Consider the following 22,718-nt stretch of genomic DNA (forward strand, 5'->3'; position numbering starts at 1 on the left):
AGGACTATGCTGCCTTTTGTTCAGCGAGGACATTATATGTCCACAATAGACTTGCAGGATGCATACCTTTATATTCCGATTCATCCAGAACACTTTCAGTTTCTGAGATTCTCTTTTCTAGACAAGCATTACCAATTTGTTGCTCTTCCATTTGGCCTAGCAACAGCTCCAAGAATCTTTTCAAAGGTTCTGGGTGCCCTATTATCTGTAATCAGAGAACAGGGTATTGCGGTGTTTCCTTATTTGGACGATATCTTGGTACTAGCTCTTTACATACTGCAGATTCTCACACAAATCAACTAGTGTTGTTTCTTCGGAAACATGGTTGGAGGATCAATTTACCAAAAAGTTTCTTGATTCCTCAGACAAGGGTCACCTTTTTAGGCTTCCAGATAGATTCAGTGTCCATGACTCTGTCTCTAACAGACAAGAGACATTTAAAATTGGTCGCAGCATGCCGGCTCCTTCAGTCTCAGTCATTCCCTTCAGTGGCTATGTGCATGGAAGTTTTAGGTCTCATGACTGCAGCATCGGATGCGATCCCCTTTGCTTGTTTTCACATGAGACCTCTACAGCTTTGTATGCTGAATCAATGGTGCAGGGATTATACAAAGATATCACAATTAATATCCTTGAATCCCAATGTACGCCACTCTCTAACATGGTGGATAGATTACCATCGTTTGGTTCAAGGGGCTTCTTTTGTTCGCCCAACCTGGACTGTGATCACAACAGATACGAGTCTTTCAGGTTGGGGAGCTGTTTGGGGATCTCTGACAGCACAAGGGGTTTGGAAATCTCAAGAGGCGAGATTACCAATAAATATTTTTGAACTCCGTGCAATTCTCAGGGCTCTTCAGTTCTGGCCTCTGCTAAAGAGAGAACCGTTCATTTGTTTTCAGACAGACAATATCACAACTGTGGCTTATGTCAATCATCAGGGTGGGACTCACAGTCCCCAAGCTATGAAAGAAGTATCTCGGATACTTGCCTGGGCGGATTCCAGCTCCTGTCTAATCTCTGCGGTGCATATCCCAGGCGTAGACAATTGGGAGGCGGATTATCTCAGCTGCCAGACTTTACATCCAGGGGAGTGGTCTCTCCATCCAGATGTGTTTTCTCAGATTGTTCAGATGTGGGGGCTTCCAGAGATAGATCTCATGGCCTCTCATCTAAACAAGAAACTTTCCAGATACCTGTCCAGGTCCAGGGATGTTCAGGCGGAAGCTGTGGATGCGCTGACACTTCCTTGGTGTTATCAACCTGATTACATCTTCCCGCCTCTAGTTCTCCTTCCAAGAGTGATCTCCAAAATCATCATGGAACAGTCTTTTGTGTAGCTGGTGGCTCCAGCATGGCCACACAGGTTTTGGTATGCGGATCTGGTTCGGATGTCCAGTTGCCTGCCTTGGCCACTTCCGTTACGGCCGGACCTACTATCTCAAGGTCTGTTTTTCCATCAGGATCTCAAATCATTAAATTTGAAGGTATGGAAATTGAACGCTTAGTTTTAAGTCTTAGAGGTTTCTCTGACTCAGTGATTAATACTATGTTACAAGCTCGTAAATCTGTATCTAGGAAGATTTATTATAGAGTTTGGAAGACTTACATTTCATGGTGTTCTTCTCATAAATTCTCCTGGCATTCTTTTAGAATTCCTAGAATTTTACAGTTCCTTCAGGATGGTTTGGATAAGGGTTTGTCTGCAAGTTCCTTGAAAGGACAAATCTCCGCTCTTTGTTTTATTTCACAGAAAGATTGCTATACTTCCTGATATTCACTGTTTTGTACAGGCTTTAGTTCGTATTAAGCCTGTCATTAAATTAATTTCTCCTCCTTGGAGTCTTAATTTGGTTCTGAAGGCTTTACAGGCTCCTCCATTTGAGCCTATGCATTCTTTGGACATTAAATTACTTTCTTGGAAAGTGTTGTTCCTTTTGGCTATCTCTTCTGCTAGAAAAGTTTCTGAGCTATCTGCTCTTTCTTGTGAGTCTCCTTTTCTGATTTTTCATCAGGATAAGGCAGTTTTGCAGACTTCTTTTCAATTTTTACCTAAGGTTGTGAATTCTAACAACATTAGTAGATAAATTGTTGTCCCTTCCTTGTGTCCTAATCCTAAGAATTCTTTGGAGAGATCCTTACATTCTTTGGATGTGGTAAGAGCTTTGAAATATTATGTGGAAGCTACTAAAGATTTCAGGAAGGCTTCCAGTCTATTTGTTTTATTTTCTGGTCCTAGGAAAGGTCAGAAGGCTTCTGCTATTTCCTTGGCTTCTTGGTTGAAACTTTTGATTCATCAAGCTTATTTGGAGTCGGGTCAGGCCCCGCCTCAGAGAATTACAGCTCATTCTACTAGATCAGTCTCCACTTCGTGGGCTTTTAAGAATGAAGCTTCAGTTGATCAGATTTGCAAAGCAGCGACTTGGTCATCTTTGCATACATTTACTAAATTCTACCGTTTTGATGTATTTGCTTCTTCGGAAGCAGTTTTTGGTAGAAAAGTTCTTCAGGCAGCTGTTTCAGTTTGATTCTTCTGCTTTTTGATTTAAGTTTTTTTCTTTCAAAAATGAAAATAAACTTATTTTTTTGGGTTGTGGATTAATTTTTTCATCGAAATATGGCTGTTTTTATTTTTATTCCCTCCCTCTCTAGTGACTCTTGAGTGGAAGACTCCACATCTTGGGTATCGATATCCCATATGTCACTAGCTCATGGACTCTTGCCAATTACATGAAAGAAAACATAATTTATGTAAGAACTTGCCAATATGAAAGAAATGAATTTATCAGGTAAGAGTCCATGAGGCCCACCCTTTTTATGGTGGTTATGATTTTTTGTATAAAGCACAATTATTTCCAAATTTCCTTTTGTTGATGCTTTCTACTCCTTTCTTTATCACCCCACTGCTTGGCTATTCGTTAAACTGAATTGTGGGTGTGGTGAGGGGTGTATTTATAGGCATTTTGAGGTTTGGGAAACTTTGCCCCTCCTGGTAGGATTGTATATCCCATATGTCACTAGCTCATGGACTCTTGCCAATATGAAAGAAATTAATTTATCAGGTAAGTTCTTACATAAATTATATATTTTTTTATAACTTTGTTTTTTTCGTTTCTCTTAAAGTGACAGTTGTCCTTTATTTAATTTTTTTTCTGGGGCTAATTTTTCTTAGCTATGACATGCATAATGATGATATTGTTTTTAATAAATGTTTATTATGTTTAGAGGCGCAAATTGTTTCTCCTTTGCAATTTTGTTCTACTTGTTTAGCTAGAACGCTACAATGTAAAGAAAAAATATTTCCTTATGAGCCTAATGTCTCTCAGGATGATGCAGTGCCTTAGCCTTCTCCTCATACGTCCCAAGCCTCTATGGTGTCACATGCAGTGCCCTGCGGTTCCTCTCAACCTCTTGGTGTGGTATATTTGCCTACAGATTTTGCTGCACAGATATCTTCTGCGGTATCTGAAGCTTTATTTGCCTTTCCTGTTTTAGGAAAACGCAAGAGGGTGATTAAACACTTAATAGATTGTAAAGTTCCTGTCTCAGCAGCTTCTATACAGGTTGATCCTCATAATTCTACGGAGGATGTTACCTCAGTTCCTTCTGAGGGTGAAATCTCTGATTCTGACAGTGTTAATCTTTTGTCTGAGGTGGAAGAAGTACGCTTTAGGTTTAAGCTTGAACACTTTCATGTTTTATTAAGAGGTTTTGGCTACTTTGGGTGATTCTGACTCTCCTGTTGTAGTTAATCCTAAGAAATCTAGTAAGCTTTATAGATTCTATGATGTCTCTTCCTCTACGGAAGTATTTCCTGTTCCAGATCGTGTGACAGAGATTATTGCGCTGGAATAGGAAAAACCAGGGATTCCGTTTTTCCTGTCTTCAGTTTTTAAGATGATGTTTCCTATTGCTGAATCCATTAAGGATTCTTGGCACACGGTGCCTAAAGTAGAAGGGGCTGTTTCTTCTCTGGCTAAGAGAACTACAATCCCTATAGAGCATAGTTGCTCTTTTAAGGATCCGATGGATAAGAAGCTGGAGGTATATTTGAAGAAGATGTATGTGCATTAGGGTCTTCAATGGCAACCTGCAGTTTGTATTGCCACAGTGACAAGTTCAGCATCTTATTGGTGCAATGCTTTATCTGAATCTATTTTAGAGGAGACTTTGAGGAAATTCAAGATAGGATTAAGGCTCTTAAGCTAGCCAATTCTTTTATTTCTGATGCTAATATGCAAGTTATTAAATTGACGGCCCAGCTGTCTGGTTTCTCTGTCTTGGCTCGCAGGGCTTCGTGGCTTAAGTCTTAGTCAGCTGATGTTTCCTCCAAGTCTAAGCTTTTGGCGCTTCCTTACAAGGGTAAGACTTTGTTTGGGCCTGGACTGACAGAAATAATATCAGGTGTTACAGGTGGAAAAGGATCTTTTTTACCGTAAGACAAGAAGATTTAAGGGACGTCAAAGTAATTTTCGTTCCTTTCGTAATGTTCCTTTTCATAATGTCAATGGTCAAAATCCAAGTCCTCTTGGAGACCCAGTCAGTCCTGGAGCAAGGGGAAAACAATCTAAGAAACCCTCAGCTGAGTCTAAGTCAGCATGATGGGTTGGCCCTCGGTCCGGAGTCTGATCAAGTGGGGGCAGACTTGCCCTGTTTTTTCGGGAGTAGTTACGAGATGTCCCAGATCCTTGGGCTGTGGGCATTGTTTCTCAGGGTTACAAGATAGAATTCAATTTTCTCCCTCCCAGGGGCAGGTTTCACTTCTCAAGGTCATCTGCAGATCAGGTAAAAAGAGAGGCATTCTTGAACTGCGTTCAGGATCTTTTCTCTCTGGGAGTGATTGTTCCAGTAAAGAAAAAGGGTCTAGGATTCTATTCAAATCTGTTTGTAGTTTCCAAGAAAGAGGGAACTTTTCGTCCCATTTTAGACCTAAAGTGTCTCAACAGGTTTCCCGGTTGCGTCCTTCAAAATGGAGACCATTCGGTCCATTCTTCCTTTGGTTCAGGAAGGTCAGTTCATAACGACCATAGACCTAAAGGACGCTTATCTTCATGTTTCTCTTCACAGGGATCATCACAAATTTCTGAGATTCGCTTTTCTAGACAAACATTTTCAGTTTGTAGCTCTTCCGTTTTGCCTTGCCACACCTCCCAGAATTTTCTCAAAATTTCTGGTGGCTCTCTTGGCAGTGATCAGGTCTTGGGGAATTGCAGTGGCACCTTACTTAGACGACATTCTGGTTCAGACGTCATCTTTTCAACTAGCAAGCTCCCATTCAGAGATCTTGTTATCTTTTCTACGTTCCCATGGATGGAAAGTGAATCCGGGAAAGAGTTCCCTTGTTCCAGCTACAAGGGTGGTCTTAGGGACTATAATAGATTTTCTATCTATGAAGATTTTTCTGATTGAGGTCAGGAAATCCAAAAATCTTTCTGCTTGCCTCTCACTTCAGTCTACTGTTCGACCATCTGTAGCCCAATGTATGGAAGTAATTAGTTTGATGGTCGCTTCTATGGACATCATTCCCTTTGATCAATTCCATTTGAGAGCTCTGCAATTGTGCATGCTCAAGCAATGGAATGGAAACCGTTTGGATCTGTCCCAGAGGATAGATCTAGACGTGTTAACAAGAGACTCTTTTCCGTGGTGGTTTTCTCAGGAACATCTGTCTCAGGGCACATGCTTCCGGAGACCTTCTTGGGTGATAGTGACCACGGATGCCAGCCTTCTAGGCTGGGGAGCAGTCTGGGACTTAAGGGCGCAGGGGTTATGGACTCGGGAGGCGTCTGCTCTCCCCATAAACATCTTGGAGTTGAGAGTGATTTACAATTCTCTGATAACTTGGCCCGATTTATCAGATTTTAGTCGGACAATATCACCTCTGTGGCTTACATCAACGACCAGGGAGGAACTTGGTACAATTCCTTAGCCATGAGGGAGGTGGCACGGATTATTCAGTGGGCGGAAGTTCACGATTGTTTATCTGCAATCCACATTCCAGGAGTGTACAATTGGGAATCAGATTTTCTGAGCAGACAGACATTTCATCCCGGGGAGTGGGCTCTCCATCTGGGGGTGTTCTCCAGGTTAACCCTCAAGTGGGGGGGCCAGAGTTGGATCTGATGGCATCTCGACAGGACACCAAGCTTCCAAGGTATGGTTCAAAGTCAAAAGATCCACAGGCAGCTCTGATAAATGCTCTGGCGTTGCCTTGGGGGTTTGGTCTAGTTTATCTGTTTCCTCCGTTTGCTCTTCTTCCACGAGTCATTGCTCGTATCAAACAGGAGAGAGCGTTGGTAATTCTAATAGCTCCTGCATGGCCTGGTATGCAGTCCTAGAGAACATGTCATCTCTGCCTCCTTGGAGGTTGCCTCTGAGGAGGGGTCTTCTAACTCAGGATCCTTCCTTCCAAATCTCATTTCTCTGAAACTGACTGATTTTCTGAATCGGTCATTGAGACCATGATTCAAGCTTGTAAGCCTGTTACTCTGAAAATTTACCATAAGGTATGGCGTAAATACCTTTATTAATGTGAATCTAAGGGCTTTCTTGGAGTAGGGTTAGGATTCCTAGAATTTTGTCTTTTCTGTAGGATGGTCTGGAGAAGGGGTTGTCAGTCAGTACTCTGAAAGGTCAGATTTCTGCTTTATCTATTCTGTTGCATAAGCGTTTGGCGGTCATGCCAGATGTTTAATCTTTTTGTCAGGCCTTGGTCAGAATCAAGCCTGTGTTTAAGTTGGTTACTCCTGCTTGGAATCTTAACCTTGTTCTTAAGGTTTTGCAGCAGGCTCAGTTTGAGCCAATGCATTCCATAAATATTAAATTGTTATCTTGGAAGGTTTTAATTCTTGTTGCCATTTCTTTTGCGAGGAGAGTTTCGGAACTCTCGGCTTTGCATTATGAGTCTCCTTACCTTATCTTTCATGCGGATAAGGTGGTCCTACGTACTTGGTTGGGTTTTCTCCCTAAAGTGGTTTTGGTTAGGAATATTAATCAGGAAATTGTTGTTCCTTCTCTCTGTCCCAATCCTTCTTCTCATAAGGAGTGTCTGTTGCACAACTTGGATGTAGTGCGTGCTTTAAAATTCTATTTACAGGCGACTAAAGCTTTTCGCCAGTCTTCTGCCCTTTTTGTTTGTTTCTCGGGAAAGCGTAAGGGTCAGAAGGTTACTGCTACTTCTCTTTCCTTTTGGTTGAGAAGTATGATTCGTTTTGCTTATGGGACTACTGGACAGCAGCCTCCTAAGTGAATTACAGCTCATTCCACGCGGGCTGTCTCTTCTTTTTGGGCTTTCAAGAATGAAGCTTCTGTGGAACAGATTTGCAAGGCTGCAACTTGGTCATCTCTGCACCCTTTTTCAAAATTTTAAATTTGATACTTTTGCCTCAGCTGAGGATTCTTTTGGGAGAAAGGTTCTTCAAGCGGTGTGGCCTTCTGTTTAGGTTCCACCTGTCTTTTTCCCTTCCTAGTCATCTGTGTCCTCTAGCTTGGGTATTGGTTCCCACTAGTAATTAATGATGTTGTGGACTCACCATATCTTAGGAAAGAAAACATAATTTATGCTCACCTGATAAATTTTGTTTCTTTCCGGATATGGTGAGTACATGACCCCACCTTTATATTTAAGACAGTTATTTCTCTTGTAAAGGTGTATCCAGTCCACAGGTTCATCCATTACTTGTGGGATATTCTCCTTCCCAACAGGAAGTTGCAAGAGGACACCCACAGCAGAGCTGTCTATATAGCTCCTCCCCTAACTGCCACCCCCAGTCATTCTCTTGCAACTCTCGACAAGAAAGGAAGTATCAAGAGATATGTGGTGACTTAGTGTACTTTTTACCTTCAGTCAAGAGTTTATTTTTAAACGGTACCAGCGTTGTACTGTTTTACTCTCAGGCAGAAATTGGAAGAAGAATCTGCCTGGAGGTTGATGATCTTAGCGGTTTGTAACTAAGGTCCATTGCTGTTCTCACACATAACTGAAGAGTATGGAAAGAAAACTTCAGTTGGGGGGACGGTTTGCAGATCACCTGCTTTGAGGTATGTTCAGTATATTTTTTCTAGAGAGATAAGGTCTAGAAAATGCTGACAGTGCCTGGTATATTTGAGGTAAGCCTGATACAGTGATTTAACAACGACTGGGATCATGCTTACAAGATAAGGGTAATATTCATGTTAATTCTCATATTACTTAGTGTAAAAACGTTTGCATAACTTACAGAAAAAACGTTTTTTCTCTGAGGGTGATAAATCTTTATTTGGGGCCTAGTTTTCCACATGGCTTGTTAGATTACTCCTAGGAGTACTTTTTTAAGGCCCTCTGACATTGAGTGCATGGTGGGAGGGGCCTATTTTTGCGCACTTTATGCGCAGTTGATATTCAGACTGAGACATCCAGCTTCCCTAAAGGAGTCCTCTGGCATCTAGGACCACTATAGAGGTTTTTTTTCCTGCAGAAATCGTGTTTAAGGGCAGGTAGGAGCCACAGCAGAGCTGTGGCAGTGTGTTTGACTGTTTTTTAACGGTTTTACCGTTTTTCTAATCCGGTTTGGGGCCTAAGAGGTTAATCATCTATTTGCAAGTGGGTGCAATACTGCTTTGGTCTCTTATACACACTGTAAAAATTTAGTAGAGTTTACTACTTTTTAACACTGTTTTGCAGTTTATGTGGTAGTTTTTTTCTCTTAAAGGCACAGTACCGTTTTTGTTTAATTGCTTTTTCACATTTATTAAAGTGTTTTCCAAGCTTGCTGGTCTCATTACTAGTCTGTTAAACATGTCTGACATAGAGGAAACTCCTTGTTCATTATGTTTAGAAGCCATTGTGGAACCCCCTCTTAGAATGTGTACCAAATGCACTGACCTTTCTATAAGTTATAAAGACCATATTATGGCTTTTAAAGATTTATCACCAGAGGTTTCTCAGACTGACAAAAGGGAGGTTAAACCATCTAGTTCTCCCAATGTGTCAGAACCTATAACTCCCGCTCAAGTGATGCCAAGTACATCTGGCGCGTCCAATGCGTTTACATTACAAGACATGGCGGCAGTTATGAATCATACCCTCACAGAGGTATTGTCCAAACTGCCAGGGTTACAAGGAAAGCGAGACAGCTCTGGGGCTAGAACAAATACAGAGCTTTCTGACGCTTTAGTAGCTATGTCTGATATACCCTCACAATGTACAGAAGCCGAAGCAGGAGAGCTTCTATCTGTGGGTGACATTTCTGATTCAGGGAAGGCGTTACTTCAGCCTGACTCTGAAATGACAGCATTTAAATTTAAGCTTGAACACCTCCGCTTGTTGCTCAGGGAGGTTTTAGCGACTCTGGATGACTGTGACACCATTGTAGTCACAGAGAAATTGTGTAAAATGGACAAATACTTTGCAGTGCCTGTTTACACTGATGTTTTTCCAATCCCTAAGAGGTTTTCAGAAATTATTACGAAGGAATGGGATAGACCAGGTGTACTGTTCTCTCCCCCTCCTGCTTTTAAAAAGATGTTTCCCATAGATGCCGCTACACGGGACTCGTGGCAGACGGTCCCTAAGGTGGAGGGAGCAGTCTCTACCCTAGCTAAGCGTACAACTACCCCCGTCGAGGACAGTTGTGCTTTCCTAGATCCAATGGATAAAAAATTAGAGGGTTTCCTTAAGAAAATCTTTATACAACAAGGTTTTATTCTCCAGCCTCTTGCATGCATTGCCCCAGTCACTGCTGCAGCGGCTTTCTGGTTCGAGTCTCTTGAGGAGGCTCTACAGGTGGAGACCCCGTTGGATGATATCCTAGACAGGCTTAAAGCTCTTAAGTTGGCCAATTCATTTATTTCTGACGCTGTTTTTCATTTAACAAAGCTAACAGCTAAGAATTCAGGTTTTGCCATTCAGACGCGTAGGGCGCTATGGCTTAAGTCCTGGTCAGCTGACGTTACTTCAAAGTCTAAGCTTCTCAACATCCCCTTAAAGGGCAGACCCTATTCGGGCCTGGACTGAAGGAGATCATTTCTGATATTACTGGAGGAAAAGGCCACGCCCTTCCCCAGGATAGGTCCAACAAATTAAGGACCAAACAGACTAATTTTCGTTCCTTTCGAAACTTCGAGTGGCGCAGCTTCAACTTCCTCTACTGCAAAATAAGAGGGAACTTTTGCCCAGTCCAAGCCAGTCTGGAGACCTAACCAGGCTTGGAACAAGGGAAAGCAGGCCAAAAAACCTGCTGCTGCCTCTAAGACAGCATGAAGGAGTAGCCCCCGATCCGGGACCGGATCTAGTTGGGGCAGACTTTCTCTCTTCGCCCAGGCTTGGGCAAGAGACGTCCAGGATCCCTGGGCTCTGGAGATTGTTTCCCAGGGATATCTTCTGGATTTCAAAGCCTCATCTCCAAAGGGGAGATTTCATCTCTCACAATTATCTGCAAACCAGTTAAAGAGAGAGGCATTCTTATGTTGCGTTCAAGACCTTATGGTTATGGGAGTGATCCACCCAGTTCCAAGGGAGGAACAGGGGCAGGGATTCTATTCAAATCTGTTTATAGTTCCCAAAAAAGAGGGAACTTTCAGACCAATCTTGGATCTCAAGATCCTAAACAAATTTCTCAGGGTCCCATCCTTCAAGATGGAGACTATTCGAACCATCCTACCTATGATCCAGGAGGGTCAATATATGACTACCGTGGACTTAAAGGATGCTTATCTCCACATTCCGATACACCGAGATCATCATCTGTTTCTCAGGTTTGCCTTCCTAGATAGACTACCAGTTTGTGGCTCTTCCCTTCGGGTTAGCCACGGCACCAAGAATCTTTACGAAGTTCTAGGGTCCCTACTGGCGGTTCTAAGGCCACGAGGCATAGCGGTGGCTCCTTGCCTAGACAACATTCTGATACAGGCGTCGCCAGGTCCCATACGGACATTGTTCTGGCATTGCTGAGGTCTCACAGGTGGAAGGTGAACGAAGAAAAGAGTTCTCTCTCCCCTCTCACAAGAGTTTCCTTCCTAGGAACTCTGATGGATTCAGTAGAAATGAAGATTTTTCTGACAGAGGTCAGGTTGTCAAAGCTTCTAAATTCCTGCCGTGCTTTTTATTCCACTTCTCAGCCGTCAGTGGCTCAGTGTATGGAAGTAATCGGCTTAATGGTAGCGGCAATGGACATAGTTCCGTTTGCCCGCCTACATCTCAGACCACTGCAACTTTGCATGCTCAATCAGTGGAATGGGGATTACACAGATTTGTCCCCTCTGCTAAATCTGGATCAGGAGACCAGGGATTCTCTTCTCTGGCGGCTATCTCGGGTCCATCTGTCCAGGGGAATGAGTTTCCGCAGGCCAGAATGGACTATAGTGACGACAGATGCCAGCCTTCTGGGCTGGGGCGCAGTCTGGAACTCCCTGAAGGCTCAGGGTTCGTGGAATTTCCGATAAATATTCTGGAACTAAGAGCGATATTCAATGCTCTTAAGGCTTGGCCTCAGCTATCTGCGGTCAGGTTCATCAGATTTCAGTCAGACAACATCACGACTGTAGCCTACATCAACCATCAGGGGGGAACAAGGAGCCCCCTGGCAATGTTGGAGGTTTCAAAGATAATTCTATGGGCAGAGGTTCACTCTTGCCATCTCTCAGCTATCCATATCCCAGGAGTAGAGAACTGGGAGGCGGATTTCCTAAGTCGACAGACTTTTCATCCGGGGGAGTGGGAGCTCCATCCGGAGGTATTTGCTCAGTTGATTCAACTATGGGGCAAACCAGAACTGGATCTCATGGCGTCTTGTCAGAACGCCAAGCTTCCTCGTTACGGGTCCAGGTCCAGGGATCCCAAGGCAGCGCTGATAGATGCTCTAGCAGCGCCCTGGTCCTTCAGCCTGGCTTATGTGTTTCCACCGTTTCCTCTGCTCCCTCGTCTGATTGCCAAGATCAAGCAGGAGAGAGCTTCGGTGATTTTGATAGCTCCTATGTGGCCACGCAGGACTTGGTATGCAGATCTGGTGGACATGTCATCCTTTCCACGATGGACTCTGCCGCTAAGGCAGGACCTTCTTCTTCAAGGTCCTTTCAAACATCCAAATCTAATTTCTGACTGCTTGGAGATTGAACGCTTGATTCTATCAAAGCGTGGTTTTTCTGAATCGGTCATTGATACCTTAATTCAGGCTCGAAAGCCTGTCACCAGGAAAATCTATCATAAGATATGGTGTAAATATCTTCATTGGTGTGAATCCAAGGGTTACTCATGGAGTAAAGTCAGGATTCCTAGAATCTTATCCTTCCTCCAAGAAGGATTGGAGAAGGGATTGTCAGCTAGTTCCTTAAAAGGACAGATTTCTGCTCAGTCTATTCTTTTGCACAAACGTCTGGCTGAGGTTCCAGACGTTCAGGCGTTTTGCCAGGCTTTAGTTAGAATCAAGCCTGTGTTTAAACCTGTTGCTCCGCCATGGAGTTTAAATTTAGTTCTTAAAGTTCTTCAAGGGGTTCCGTTTGAACCTTTGCATTCCATAGATATTAAACTTTTATCTTGGAAAGTTCTGTTTTTAGTAGCTATTTCCTCTGTTCGAAGAGTTTCAGAGTTATCTGCTTTACAGTGTTATTCACCTTATCTGATTTTCTATGCAGATAAGGTAGTTTTGCGTACTAAACCTGGGTTTCTTCCTAAAGTAGTATCTAATAAGAATATCAATCAGGAGATTGTTGTTCCTTCATTATGTCCTAATCCTTCCTCAAAGAAGGAACGTCTTTTACACAATCTTGATGTGGTTCGTGCTTTAAAGTTTTATTTACAAGCTATGAAGGATTTTCGTCAAACATCTGCTTTGTTTGTTGTCTACTCTGGACAGAGGAGAGGCCAAAAGGCTTCGGCAACTTCTCTTTCTTTTTGGCTGAGAAGCATAATCCACTCAGCTTATGAGACTGCTGGCCAGCAACCTCCTGAAAGAATTACAGCTCATTCCACTAGAGCGGTGGCTTCCACATGGGCTTTTAAAAATGAGGCCTCTGTTGAACAGATTTGTAAGGCGGCGTCTTCGCTTCATACTTTTTCTAAATTCTACAAATTCAATACTTTTGCTTCTTCGGAGGCTATTTTTGGGAGAAAGGTTTTACAGGCAGTGGTGCCTTCCGTTTAAGTTCCTGCCTTGTCCCTCCCTTCATCCGTGTCCTAAAGCTTTGGTATTGGTATCCCATAAGTAATGGATGAACCCGTGGACTGGATACACCTTTACAAGAGAAAACAAAATGTATGCTTACCTGATAAATTTATTTCTCTTGTGGTGTATCCAGTCCACGGCTCGCCCTGTCATTTTAAGGCAGGTGTTTTTTATTTTTAAACTACAGTCACCACTGAACCCTATAGTTTCTCCTTTTTTCTTGCTTGTCTTCAGTCGAATGACTGGGGGTGGCAGTTAGGGGAGGAGCTATATAGACAGCTCTGCTGTGGGTGTCCTCTTGCAACTTCCTGTTGGAAAGGAGAATATCCCACAAGTAATGGATGAACCTGTGGACTGGATACACCACAAGAGAAATAAATTTATCAAGTAAGCATAAATTTTGTTTTTTTACTAAACCTCCGGAACCTCTACATCTTTGTATTGTTCCTTTTTCCATTTCCCTTCAGTCGAATGACTGGGGATTGTGGGAAGGGGAGTGATATTTAACAGCTTTGCTGTGGTTCTCTTTGCCACCTCCTGCTGGACAGGAGAGATATTTCCACTAGTAATTAATGACGTCGTGGACTCACCATATCCGGAAACAAATACATGTATTAGGTAAGCATAAATGATGTTATATGTTACATACTGATGAAGATATGGCTAAGTGTGTGGGAGATGAAGTGGCCACCGAGCACCGACGGTCAGGGATAGTATTTTGAAGAGTCACTTTGTCAAACAAGTGGCAAAAAGAAAAGATAACCTAAGAGGAAAATACCCATGTGATACGTGTAAATTGCGTGTGTATATACAGAATGTGACGGAAGGGTAAAAGATATACAACAGAATTACACAATTGTAGTACTAGTAATATAATTTACTGTCTAGAATGTACATGTGGAAAAAGATATGCGAGTATGTCCTCAAGGGCACTCAGAGTGAGACTTGGGGAACACCTTAGCAATATCAAGAACGCTAAGAAAGATCTGGAAAAGACATGAAAATAACGACAGTTGCTAAGCATTTTCTTGAATATCACAACGATAAACCAGACTTGAAATGTTGGATCCTACGAAGGGTCAGACTGGGTTTACGAGGTGGGGATATTGAGAATGCACTTCTGAGGAAAGAGAGCGAATGGATCTTTTGGCTTCAGACCATGTCCCCACAAGGGATGAATGAAGATTAGTTGTAATGCCTTCTTGTAACAAACATTATCTTCCCAGAGAGACGTTCTAAAAGAGATGGTGAAGCATAAAAAGGATGATGCCTCCCTCTGGTGATAGACTGTAACTCACTATAATCTCTTTCTATCCATAACACAATTGTGTGATGACTATTACAATAGAGATAGCAAAACTATAATGTGCACAGACATTATGAGATGTGATACAGTAAAACTGAGATTACATTCCCCTACTACTTTCATTCTTTTTATTACCTTCCTATAATGTGTGGAGTGGAGATATGGCAGCTATATTCATTTCGATCAATTATATAAAGTCTGATATACTAAAGATTCACCATACATCCACAAACATGACTAAAACCTATAAATTACTATAGAGAAAACTCTCAATGTTAACTGTAAAATGGAAGGAGGATATTGACTAGTTCATAATTGTGATATTGAAAGTATATTTGTCACTGACAGTGACTTAATGCACTACTCTGCATTATGTGCTTATGTCCATTTATTTATGGACCAATACCATGACAAAAGAATGTTGAAGGAAAACAGGAACTATGTTTTTAGAATTATTATATCCCTCTAACCTAAACCGATAATATGATGAAAATGCGCTACACCATTCAGCCATAGTCAGCGTTAATACTGATTGTATCCCTATGTGTTAATACATAGAACACGTAAAAGCTCTAGTAAGACATTGGATACACCATCTCAATAATGTTTTATTTTGAGACATACAATACAAAATCATAGCAAATAACACCAGTGTTTACGATGCACTCCTCTCTATCGGAATGGATCAACCATAGGGGTGTAATAGCGATGACTATTCTCTTATTGAATGGTGACTGGTTAACGCCTACGGAACTGTCAGAATACTATTCTTCAACCTGCGATTGGGCGCTACTAACCAGATGACGTTTTTTTAGAATAGCGATATTGATTAACTGCCTGCCTGATAAGAGGGGAGTTGTGGGCGGCCGATGCCTTTGGAAAAAGCAGTGGCGTAACTCACGCCAAGAGTTTGCACTGCTCCCTGTTGTTTATAATATTATTAATGTTAAATATATGATCAGCTGTAGCTGTGTTTACAATATACCGCTTTATAGCTTAATGATGGAATAATTCCATTTTTTTTAGTGGATCAAGCACAGGGATACCCAGCTTTCTTAAATAATTACATAGGGGTACTGGGACAGCATAGATTGAGCCCTTGCGGCTCCCAGCAAGATAAGGACCTTTTTCAGTCGCAGTACACTGTGTAATAGGGATTAGCACCCTGGTTGTGCTTATCTAAAATAATCTGCTAATCCGGTTCCTCTTTAGCATAAAATAGTATTTGTAACACTGGGAGCAGACATGCGTTTATGTCTTTTAACTAATTTGAATGCGTCTTTCACCTTTTATCAATACTAATTAATTAGAAGTTATGTTTTATTTTGACCCACTCCTGACTCTTCGTGTGTGTAACCAAATACACCCTCCCTGTATGGTCTTAGAGTGTACCCAACAGTGCTGCTTTCCCCCTTATTTTTCTACGTAGTACACACTAACACAGGAGCTAAGGAAGTAATACCAAGCTCCAGGAGCTTCCAGTAGAAGAGCCCATACTGTGTAGTACACACTAACACATGATCTAAGGAAGGAGTACCAAGCTGCAGGAGCTTCCAGTAGAAGAGCCCATCCTGTGTAGTACACACTAACACATGATCTAAGGAAGGAGTACCAAGCTGTAGGAGCTTCCAGTAGAAGAGCCCATACTGTGTATTACACACTAACACATGATCTAAGGAAGGAGTACCAAGCTGCATGAGGTTCCAGTAGAAGAGCCCATCCTGTGTAGTACACACTAAAACATGATCTAAGGAAGGAGCACCAAGCTGCAGGAGCTTCCAGTAGAAGAACCCATCTTGTGTAGTACACACTAAAACAGAAGCTAAGGAAGGAGTACCAAGCTGCAGGAGTTTCCAGTAGAAGAGCCCATACTTTGTAGTACACACTAACACAGGAGCTTAGGAAAGAGTACCAAGCTGCAGGAGCTTCTAGTAGAAAAGCCCATCTTGTGTAGTACACACTAACACATGAGCTAAGGAAGGAGTACCAAGCTCCAGGAGCTTCCAGTAGAAAAGCCCATCTTGTGTAGTACACACTAACACAGGATCTAAGGAAGGAGTACCAAGCTGCAGGAGCTTCCAGTAGAAGAGCCCGTCCTGTGTAGTACACACTAACACAGGATCTAAGGAAGGAGCACCAAGCTGCAGGAGTTTCCAGTAGAAGAGCCCATCCTGTGTAGTACACACTAACACAGGAGCTAAGGAAGGAGCACCAAGCTGCAGGAGTTTCTAGTAGAGGAGCCCATACTGTGTAGTACACACTAACACATGAGCTAAGGAAGGAGTACCAAGCTGCATGAGTTTCCAGTAGAAGAGTCCATACTGTGTAGTACACACTAACATAGGATCTAAGGAAGGAGTACCAAGCTCCAGGAGCTTCCAGTAGAAAAGCCCATCTTGTGTAGTACACACTAACACAGGATCTAAGGAAGGAGTACCAAGCTGCAGGAGTTTCCAGTAGAAGAGCCCGTCCTGTGTAGTACACACTAACACAGGATCTAAGGAAGGAGTACCAAGCTGCAGGAGCTTCCAGTAGAAGAGCCCGTCCTGTGTAGTACACACTAACACAGGATCTAAGGAAGGAGCACCAAGCTGCAGGAGTTTCCAGTAGAAGAGCCCATCCTGTGTAGTACACACTAACACAGGAGCTAAGGAAGGAGCACCAAGCTGCAGGAGTTTCTAGTAGAGGAGCCCATACTGTGTAGTACACACTAACACATGAGCTAAGGAAGGAGTACCAAGCTGCATGAGTTTCCAGTAGAAGAGTCCATACTGTGTAGTACACACTAACATAGGATCTAAGGAAGGAGTACCAAGCTCCAGGAGCTTCCAGTAGAAAAGCCCATCTTGTGTAGTACACACTAACACAGGATCTAAGGAAGGAGTACCAAGCTGCAGGAGTTTCCAGTAGAAGAGCCCGTCCTGTGTAGTACACACTAACACAGGATCTAAGGAAGGAGTACCAAGCTGCATGAGTTTCCAGTAGAAGAGCCCATCCTGTGTAGTACACACTAACACAGGAGCTAAGGAAGGAGCACCAAGCTGCAGGAGCTTCCAGTAGAAGAGCCCATCCTGTGAAGTACACACTAACACAGGAGCTAAGGAAGGAGCACCAAGCTGCAGAAGCTTCTAGTAGAAGAGTCCATACTGTGTAGTACACGCTAACACAGGATCTAAGGAAGGAGCACCAAGCTGCAGGAGTTTCCAGTAGAAGAGCACATCCTGACATTCAGACATTTAACAGTTTTTTTTTTCTTGAGGACAATATTTGTAGGAGATAGAAGCAGATCAAGAAATAAGTGACAGCTTTTGAGACTCTTTGGAACAAACTCTGCTCTGCCTGCCCACCTCTAATTCACTGGCCATTCTGGTTTGTGTCTCTGTTCCCTTTTCTGTTTGAACTTTGTGTTTTTATGTAGCTACGATTATTGCAGTAAAGAAGGGATTAAAGGGGCCATGACGTCAATATGAACCTTTCATGCTGTCAGGATATCTGTGAATGTTAAAAAATAACGGACTCTCTTCATAGAAGGCTGTCTAGACGCATACTGTCAATTCACTCACCAAGTACCACTGACTTTAAGCCAATTCAAATACAGGTGTCCTACATCTATTTAAAATTGTAAGGGGGGATTTATATCAGGATCTGTGAATGTTATTATATATATATATATATATATATATATATATATATATATATATATATATAGTTGTATACACCAAATATTCCATATTATTTGTAAAACTCAAGATGTCACTTTAATAGACCAGCCCCCTCTCTTTCATCAAAGGAATTGTTTGCATAGTTATCTCAAAAGAGCAAACATTGGTCCCAAAACTATAAGAGATAATGTCACATCTAAAGAGCCTTTGATCACAGTCTCAGAAGAGAGGTAACTTCTAATGGTTCATTGTTGGATAGCCTTCCCATATTGAAATCTCTCAAATAATTTAGCCTAAGAAATTAATTACTTAGATCACAGGAACCCCTGTGGATAAACAGACATGATGTCTGAGGATTCTTTTGATTCAGAGGGAGAACCAGTTTTTAGCTGAAGAAGTGACTCATATCACCTAAGTGTGAATTGTCCTCTGCAGAGTTTCCCATATGCAGATCCCAGACAATTGGCATTTCAAATCTGTATGACATGGGGAATATAAATCTTACAAAAGAATTGCACCAATTTTTTATGTAAGTTTAAGATACTCAAATGAACATGTATATTCTGACACATATTAAATATGAACATAAAAATTTAGGATATTATCTATGCCTAGGAAGTTGAAAGCCTGAGAGTTAAGATGTTAACATGTCTTAACCTATGTATTTTTTTTTTTAAATCATAGAAGTCTTAAGGACTTGAAGTTTGGAAAAACATATATATATATTTTTCAAACATTAAATATATACCTCAGACTGTATAAATATCTATACATGGATCTAAGAAATGCCTTTCAGATTTGTAATAAATTAAATGAATAACTGCAAATAGATGTATAAATGTTTGACATTTTTAACAACATTATTTATTTCATTTCAGACCTGCATCTGGTGTTTCATGCATTCAAAATTTATTAGAAATATGAAATATACTGCATTCCTATTGAGATACAATACAATGCCAGATATCTAAGGGACAAATTGGGATATATATGCTGAATTTAATAAATAGCAATACATTCAATTTAAAATGTCCAATTTTAATAACCTATTTCTTTATGTTTTTCAGGCATCTAATAAGTTCATATGTAATTGGTGTTTTAATATCATATGCTTTATACACTCAAAAAGAAATATACAGATATGAAATATTAATCTATATGGGATATTAATCCAATATAGATATAATTATATTAAGATGATAACTGAGAAAGCAATTAAATCCATGATGAAGGTATTATAATCCTTTTAAATCGGTTCATAGAAAATATGATTTTAAATGCATTTTAATATATTATAAGTGAAATATTTTCACGTTTGGTCTTAAAATGATCAGATAAAATGACACACTGCGGACCATATATGAAACATGATTTATTAATACAAAAGATTATGGTATGTTGGATAATCATTTTAAAGGTTAAATAATTGTTAGAAATTTTTGATGGTGAAGCTGCATTTGCGGTTGTCTACTGCCCCCTAGGGGATTAAAACTAGTATGACAGCTAAATAAATTAACTATTGGAACACATACAGAGCCTGATGAGCCAATCAGGGAAGCATCTCCCAAATAACCAATCAATACTAAGCATCTGAAGGGCCAATCCAAAAAGAAAAGCTCCGTTAAGGGCCTATCAAATTTATCTCTGATGATTAGAATAAAAAGGGGTGGGATTATATTGCGTGATATAACCCCAGGCAAGAGAGAAAAAAGGGTCTGCTGCTGAATTTTTGACTGACAAACTGCTGCCTTGGGATCCAGTCTATTATAAAGCAATCTGGGCCTAATTTTTATCCATCTTGCAAAAGTTACCTCTTTTAATTTATGAGGTGAAATTGGATTTATCAGAGGAACCCTGGAAGAATTTATTTGCTTATTTGGTGAAGTATAAAATTGTTAAGTATATAATTCGATATTTTAAAGCAAATACATTCATTATCGCTACAGTCTAATTGCAGTTAGTAAATTTAAAAGGGCTCAATTTATATTTTAAACTTGTGTTTCATAGCCCTGTGTAGTTTAAAATTAATCATTAATGTTAAGTAATTTATCTTTGCAAATATATATGTATATATATATATATATTAGAATTTGTCTTAATTGCAGATAATTAAGAATTTATTTCAGCTTGGATAAATTGGCATAGGAGTTGGTTGTTTGCACAAATAATATATATCATTTCTGATGTATATAATTGGAGTTATATAGGATCAATTGTGGCAAAGTAGTTTAATTGTGCTGGTCTGAAAGTTAGTGGCTCATAAGTTGGTATTTCATTGTGGTGATGTAATGAAATTAAATTGTGAATAAGGTTAATTCTGAAGGTACATTTGGTTTGCTTTGTAAAGAATATTGTAACAGTTTACGCTTGTATAGTTTGATTCACATCTGGTTCTCTCTAAATATAATTCAATGTGTTTATAAATTTAACTAATATAAAGAATTTAGGAATTTATATTAATGTTATTGTTTTGTATATGCATTTTATTGGGGTTTTGTTTTAAAGAATAATAATAAATATATTGTATTATAACCCGGCCATATACTGACACTGTTCTTCTATGCTATCTAATATGCTCTCTTGGTATCATTTGTAACAAAGTATACCTAGGTAGGCTCAGGAGCTGCACTACTGGGAGCTAGCTGCTGATTGCAGGATGCACATATATATCTCTGTCTTTCAGCCTATGTGTTCAGCTAGTTTCCATTAATGCATTGCTGTTCCTTCAACAAAGGATGCTTAAAAAATGAATGTAACTTGACATTGGAAAGTTTGAATAAAATTGTATGTTGTATTTGAGTCATGAAAAAGAATTTGGGGTTAATTTATTTTTAAGCAACATAAGTCTCTGGTCTTGTAATACCATTTGTATGACACGGATAATTGTGTAGCAAACAAAAAGTTCCGCACTAAGATAGAGCTTTATGTATGGTCGACTTACCGCGTCCGGTCCTAGGGAGGGGTTTTCTCCTGTGTTTGGTCTGCGGACTGTATCCTGATCAGCGGTCGTCCGCGATCCGTATCCGTATGCCGGTTTTCTTCTCCTTAGCCCCAGATTGAGCTCCTTGGTTCCGTCGACAACAACCAGCTTGAACCCCCGCCCTCCTCAGACGCGTGCGGCTCCTCCTATTGGTCAGCGGCCTGTGACATCATCACCCGGTGAGTGTGCCATCCAATCCACGGGAGGGGGAGGGGAGGAGGCGCAATACCTCAACTGTGCTCTCCGTAGGGATCCAATGGTTCAAGGTAAATAAAGAAAGACAGGAGCACCAGTGGATGTGTGGATCAGCGTTTTATTCGCCATAAACGCTGCAATAAAAGTACTCAAAAGAACAGCAACATATGACAAATTGTAATGTGCTTCGAAAAATGAAATGTACTCCGTAATTGCTGACAGCAGCTGATTGTTCAATGGGATGTAAAGGTGAATGAACAGCTGACGCGTTTCGGCAGTGTTGCCGTAGTCTTAGCTGGATAACGGATAATTGTGTATCCGCTCAGGCCAGACGATTATATGACGTCTAAGGATAGCAATGCTGGAAATGGTGGTCACTTGAATCAGATTACTTCTAAGCAACCTAGGAGGACATGGTTGTTATTGTGTCTCTTTAGTTATGCTCTGTGTGTTTAGTGCATTTTGCTCAGTTTCTGCTCATATCACATGACATGCACCACAACAGGAATACACACTTGATAATAAAGGCTCTGTCTGTGAATCATCTGTAACTAGACATGTCTTTATTTTAGTTGGCCTCAAAGTGCATGGCGCAGGAGGAGGTGTCACTGCTGTACGTGACTCAAGCCAGGGAGTTGGAAAAGCAGGGACGATACAGAGAGGCGGAAAGGTAAACCAAATTACTGATGCCCTTATCTTGTGATACTGATCTAGTGACACCGTGACCTGTGATACCTGATCTAGTGACACTAGGACCTGTGATACTGATCTAGTGACACTAGGACCTGTGATACCTGATCTAGTGACACTGTGACCTGTGATACCTGATCTAGTGACACTGTGACCTGTGATACTGATCTTGTGACACCGTGACCTGTGATACCTGATCTTGTGACACCGTGACCTGTGATACCTGATCTAGTGACACTGTGACCTTGTGATACTGATCTAGTAACACCGTGACCTGTGATACCTGATCTAGTGACACTGTGACCTGTGATACCTGATCTAGTGACACTGTGACCTGTGATACCTGATCTAGTGACACTGTGACCTGTGATACTGATCTTGTGACACCCTGACCTGTGATACCTGATCTTGTGACACCGTGACCTGTGATACCTGATCTAGTGACACTGTGACCTTGTGATACTGATCTAGTAACACCGTGACCTGTGATACCTGATCTAGTGACACTGTGACCTGTGATACCTGATCTAGTGACACTGTGACCTTGTGATACTGATATAGTGGCACCGTGACCTGTGATACCTGATCTAGTGACACCGTGACCTGTGATACTGATCTAGTGACACCGTGACCTTGTGATACTGATCTAGTGACACCGTGACCTGTGATACCTGATCTAGTGACACTGTGACCTTGTGATACTGATCTAGTAACACCGTGACCTGTGATACCTGATCTAGTGACAC

General features: G+C 41.2%; 1 protein-coding gene across 1 annotated transcript in view; it reads left to right on the top strand.

Moving 5' to 3' along the window:
* The window catches only part of IFT172 (intraflagellar transport 172), a gene marked incomplete in the record, with an annotated part of 949,422 nt that overhangs the window by 356,441 nt on the left and 570,263 nt on the right, over nucleotides 1-22,718 (top strand). Inside the window, 1 exon segment of the mRNA XM_053710932.1 lies at nucleotides 21,855-21,952. Coding sequence (XP_053566907.1) covers nucleotides 21,855-21,952 — 98 coding nt within the window.

The sequence above is a fragment of the Bombina bombina genome, chromosome 4 (genome assembly GCF_027579735.1).
Source record: "Bombina bombina isolate aBomBom1 chromosome 4, aBomBom1.pri, whole genome shotgun sequence".
NCBI classification, from domain to species: Eukaryota; Metazoa; Chordata; class Amphibia; order Anura; family Bombinatoridae; genus Bombina; species Bombina bombina.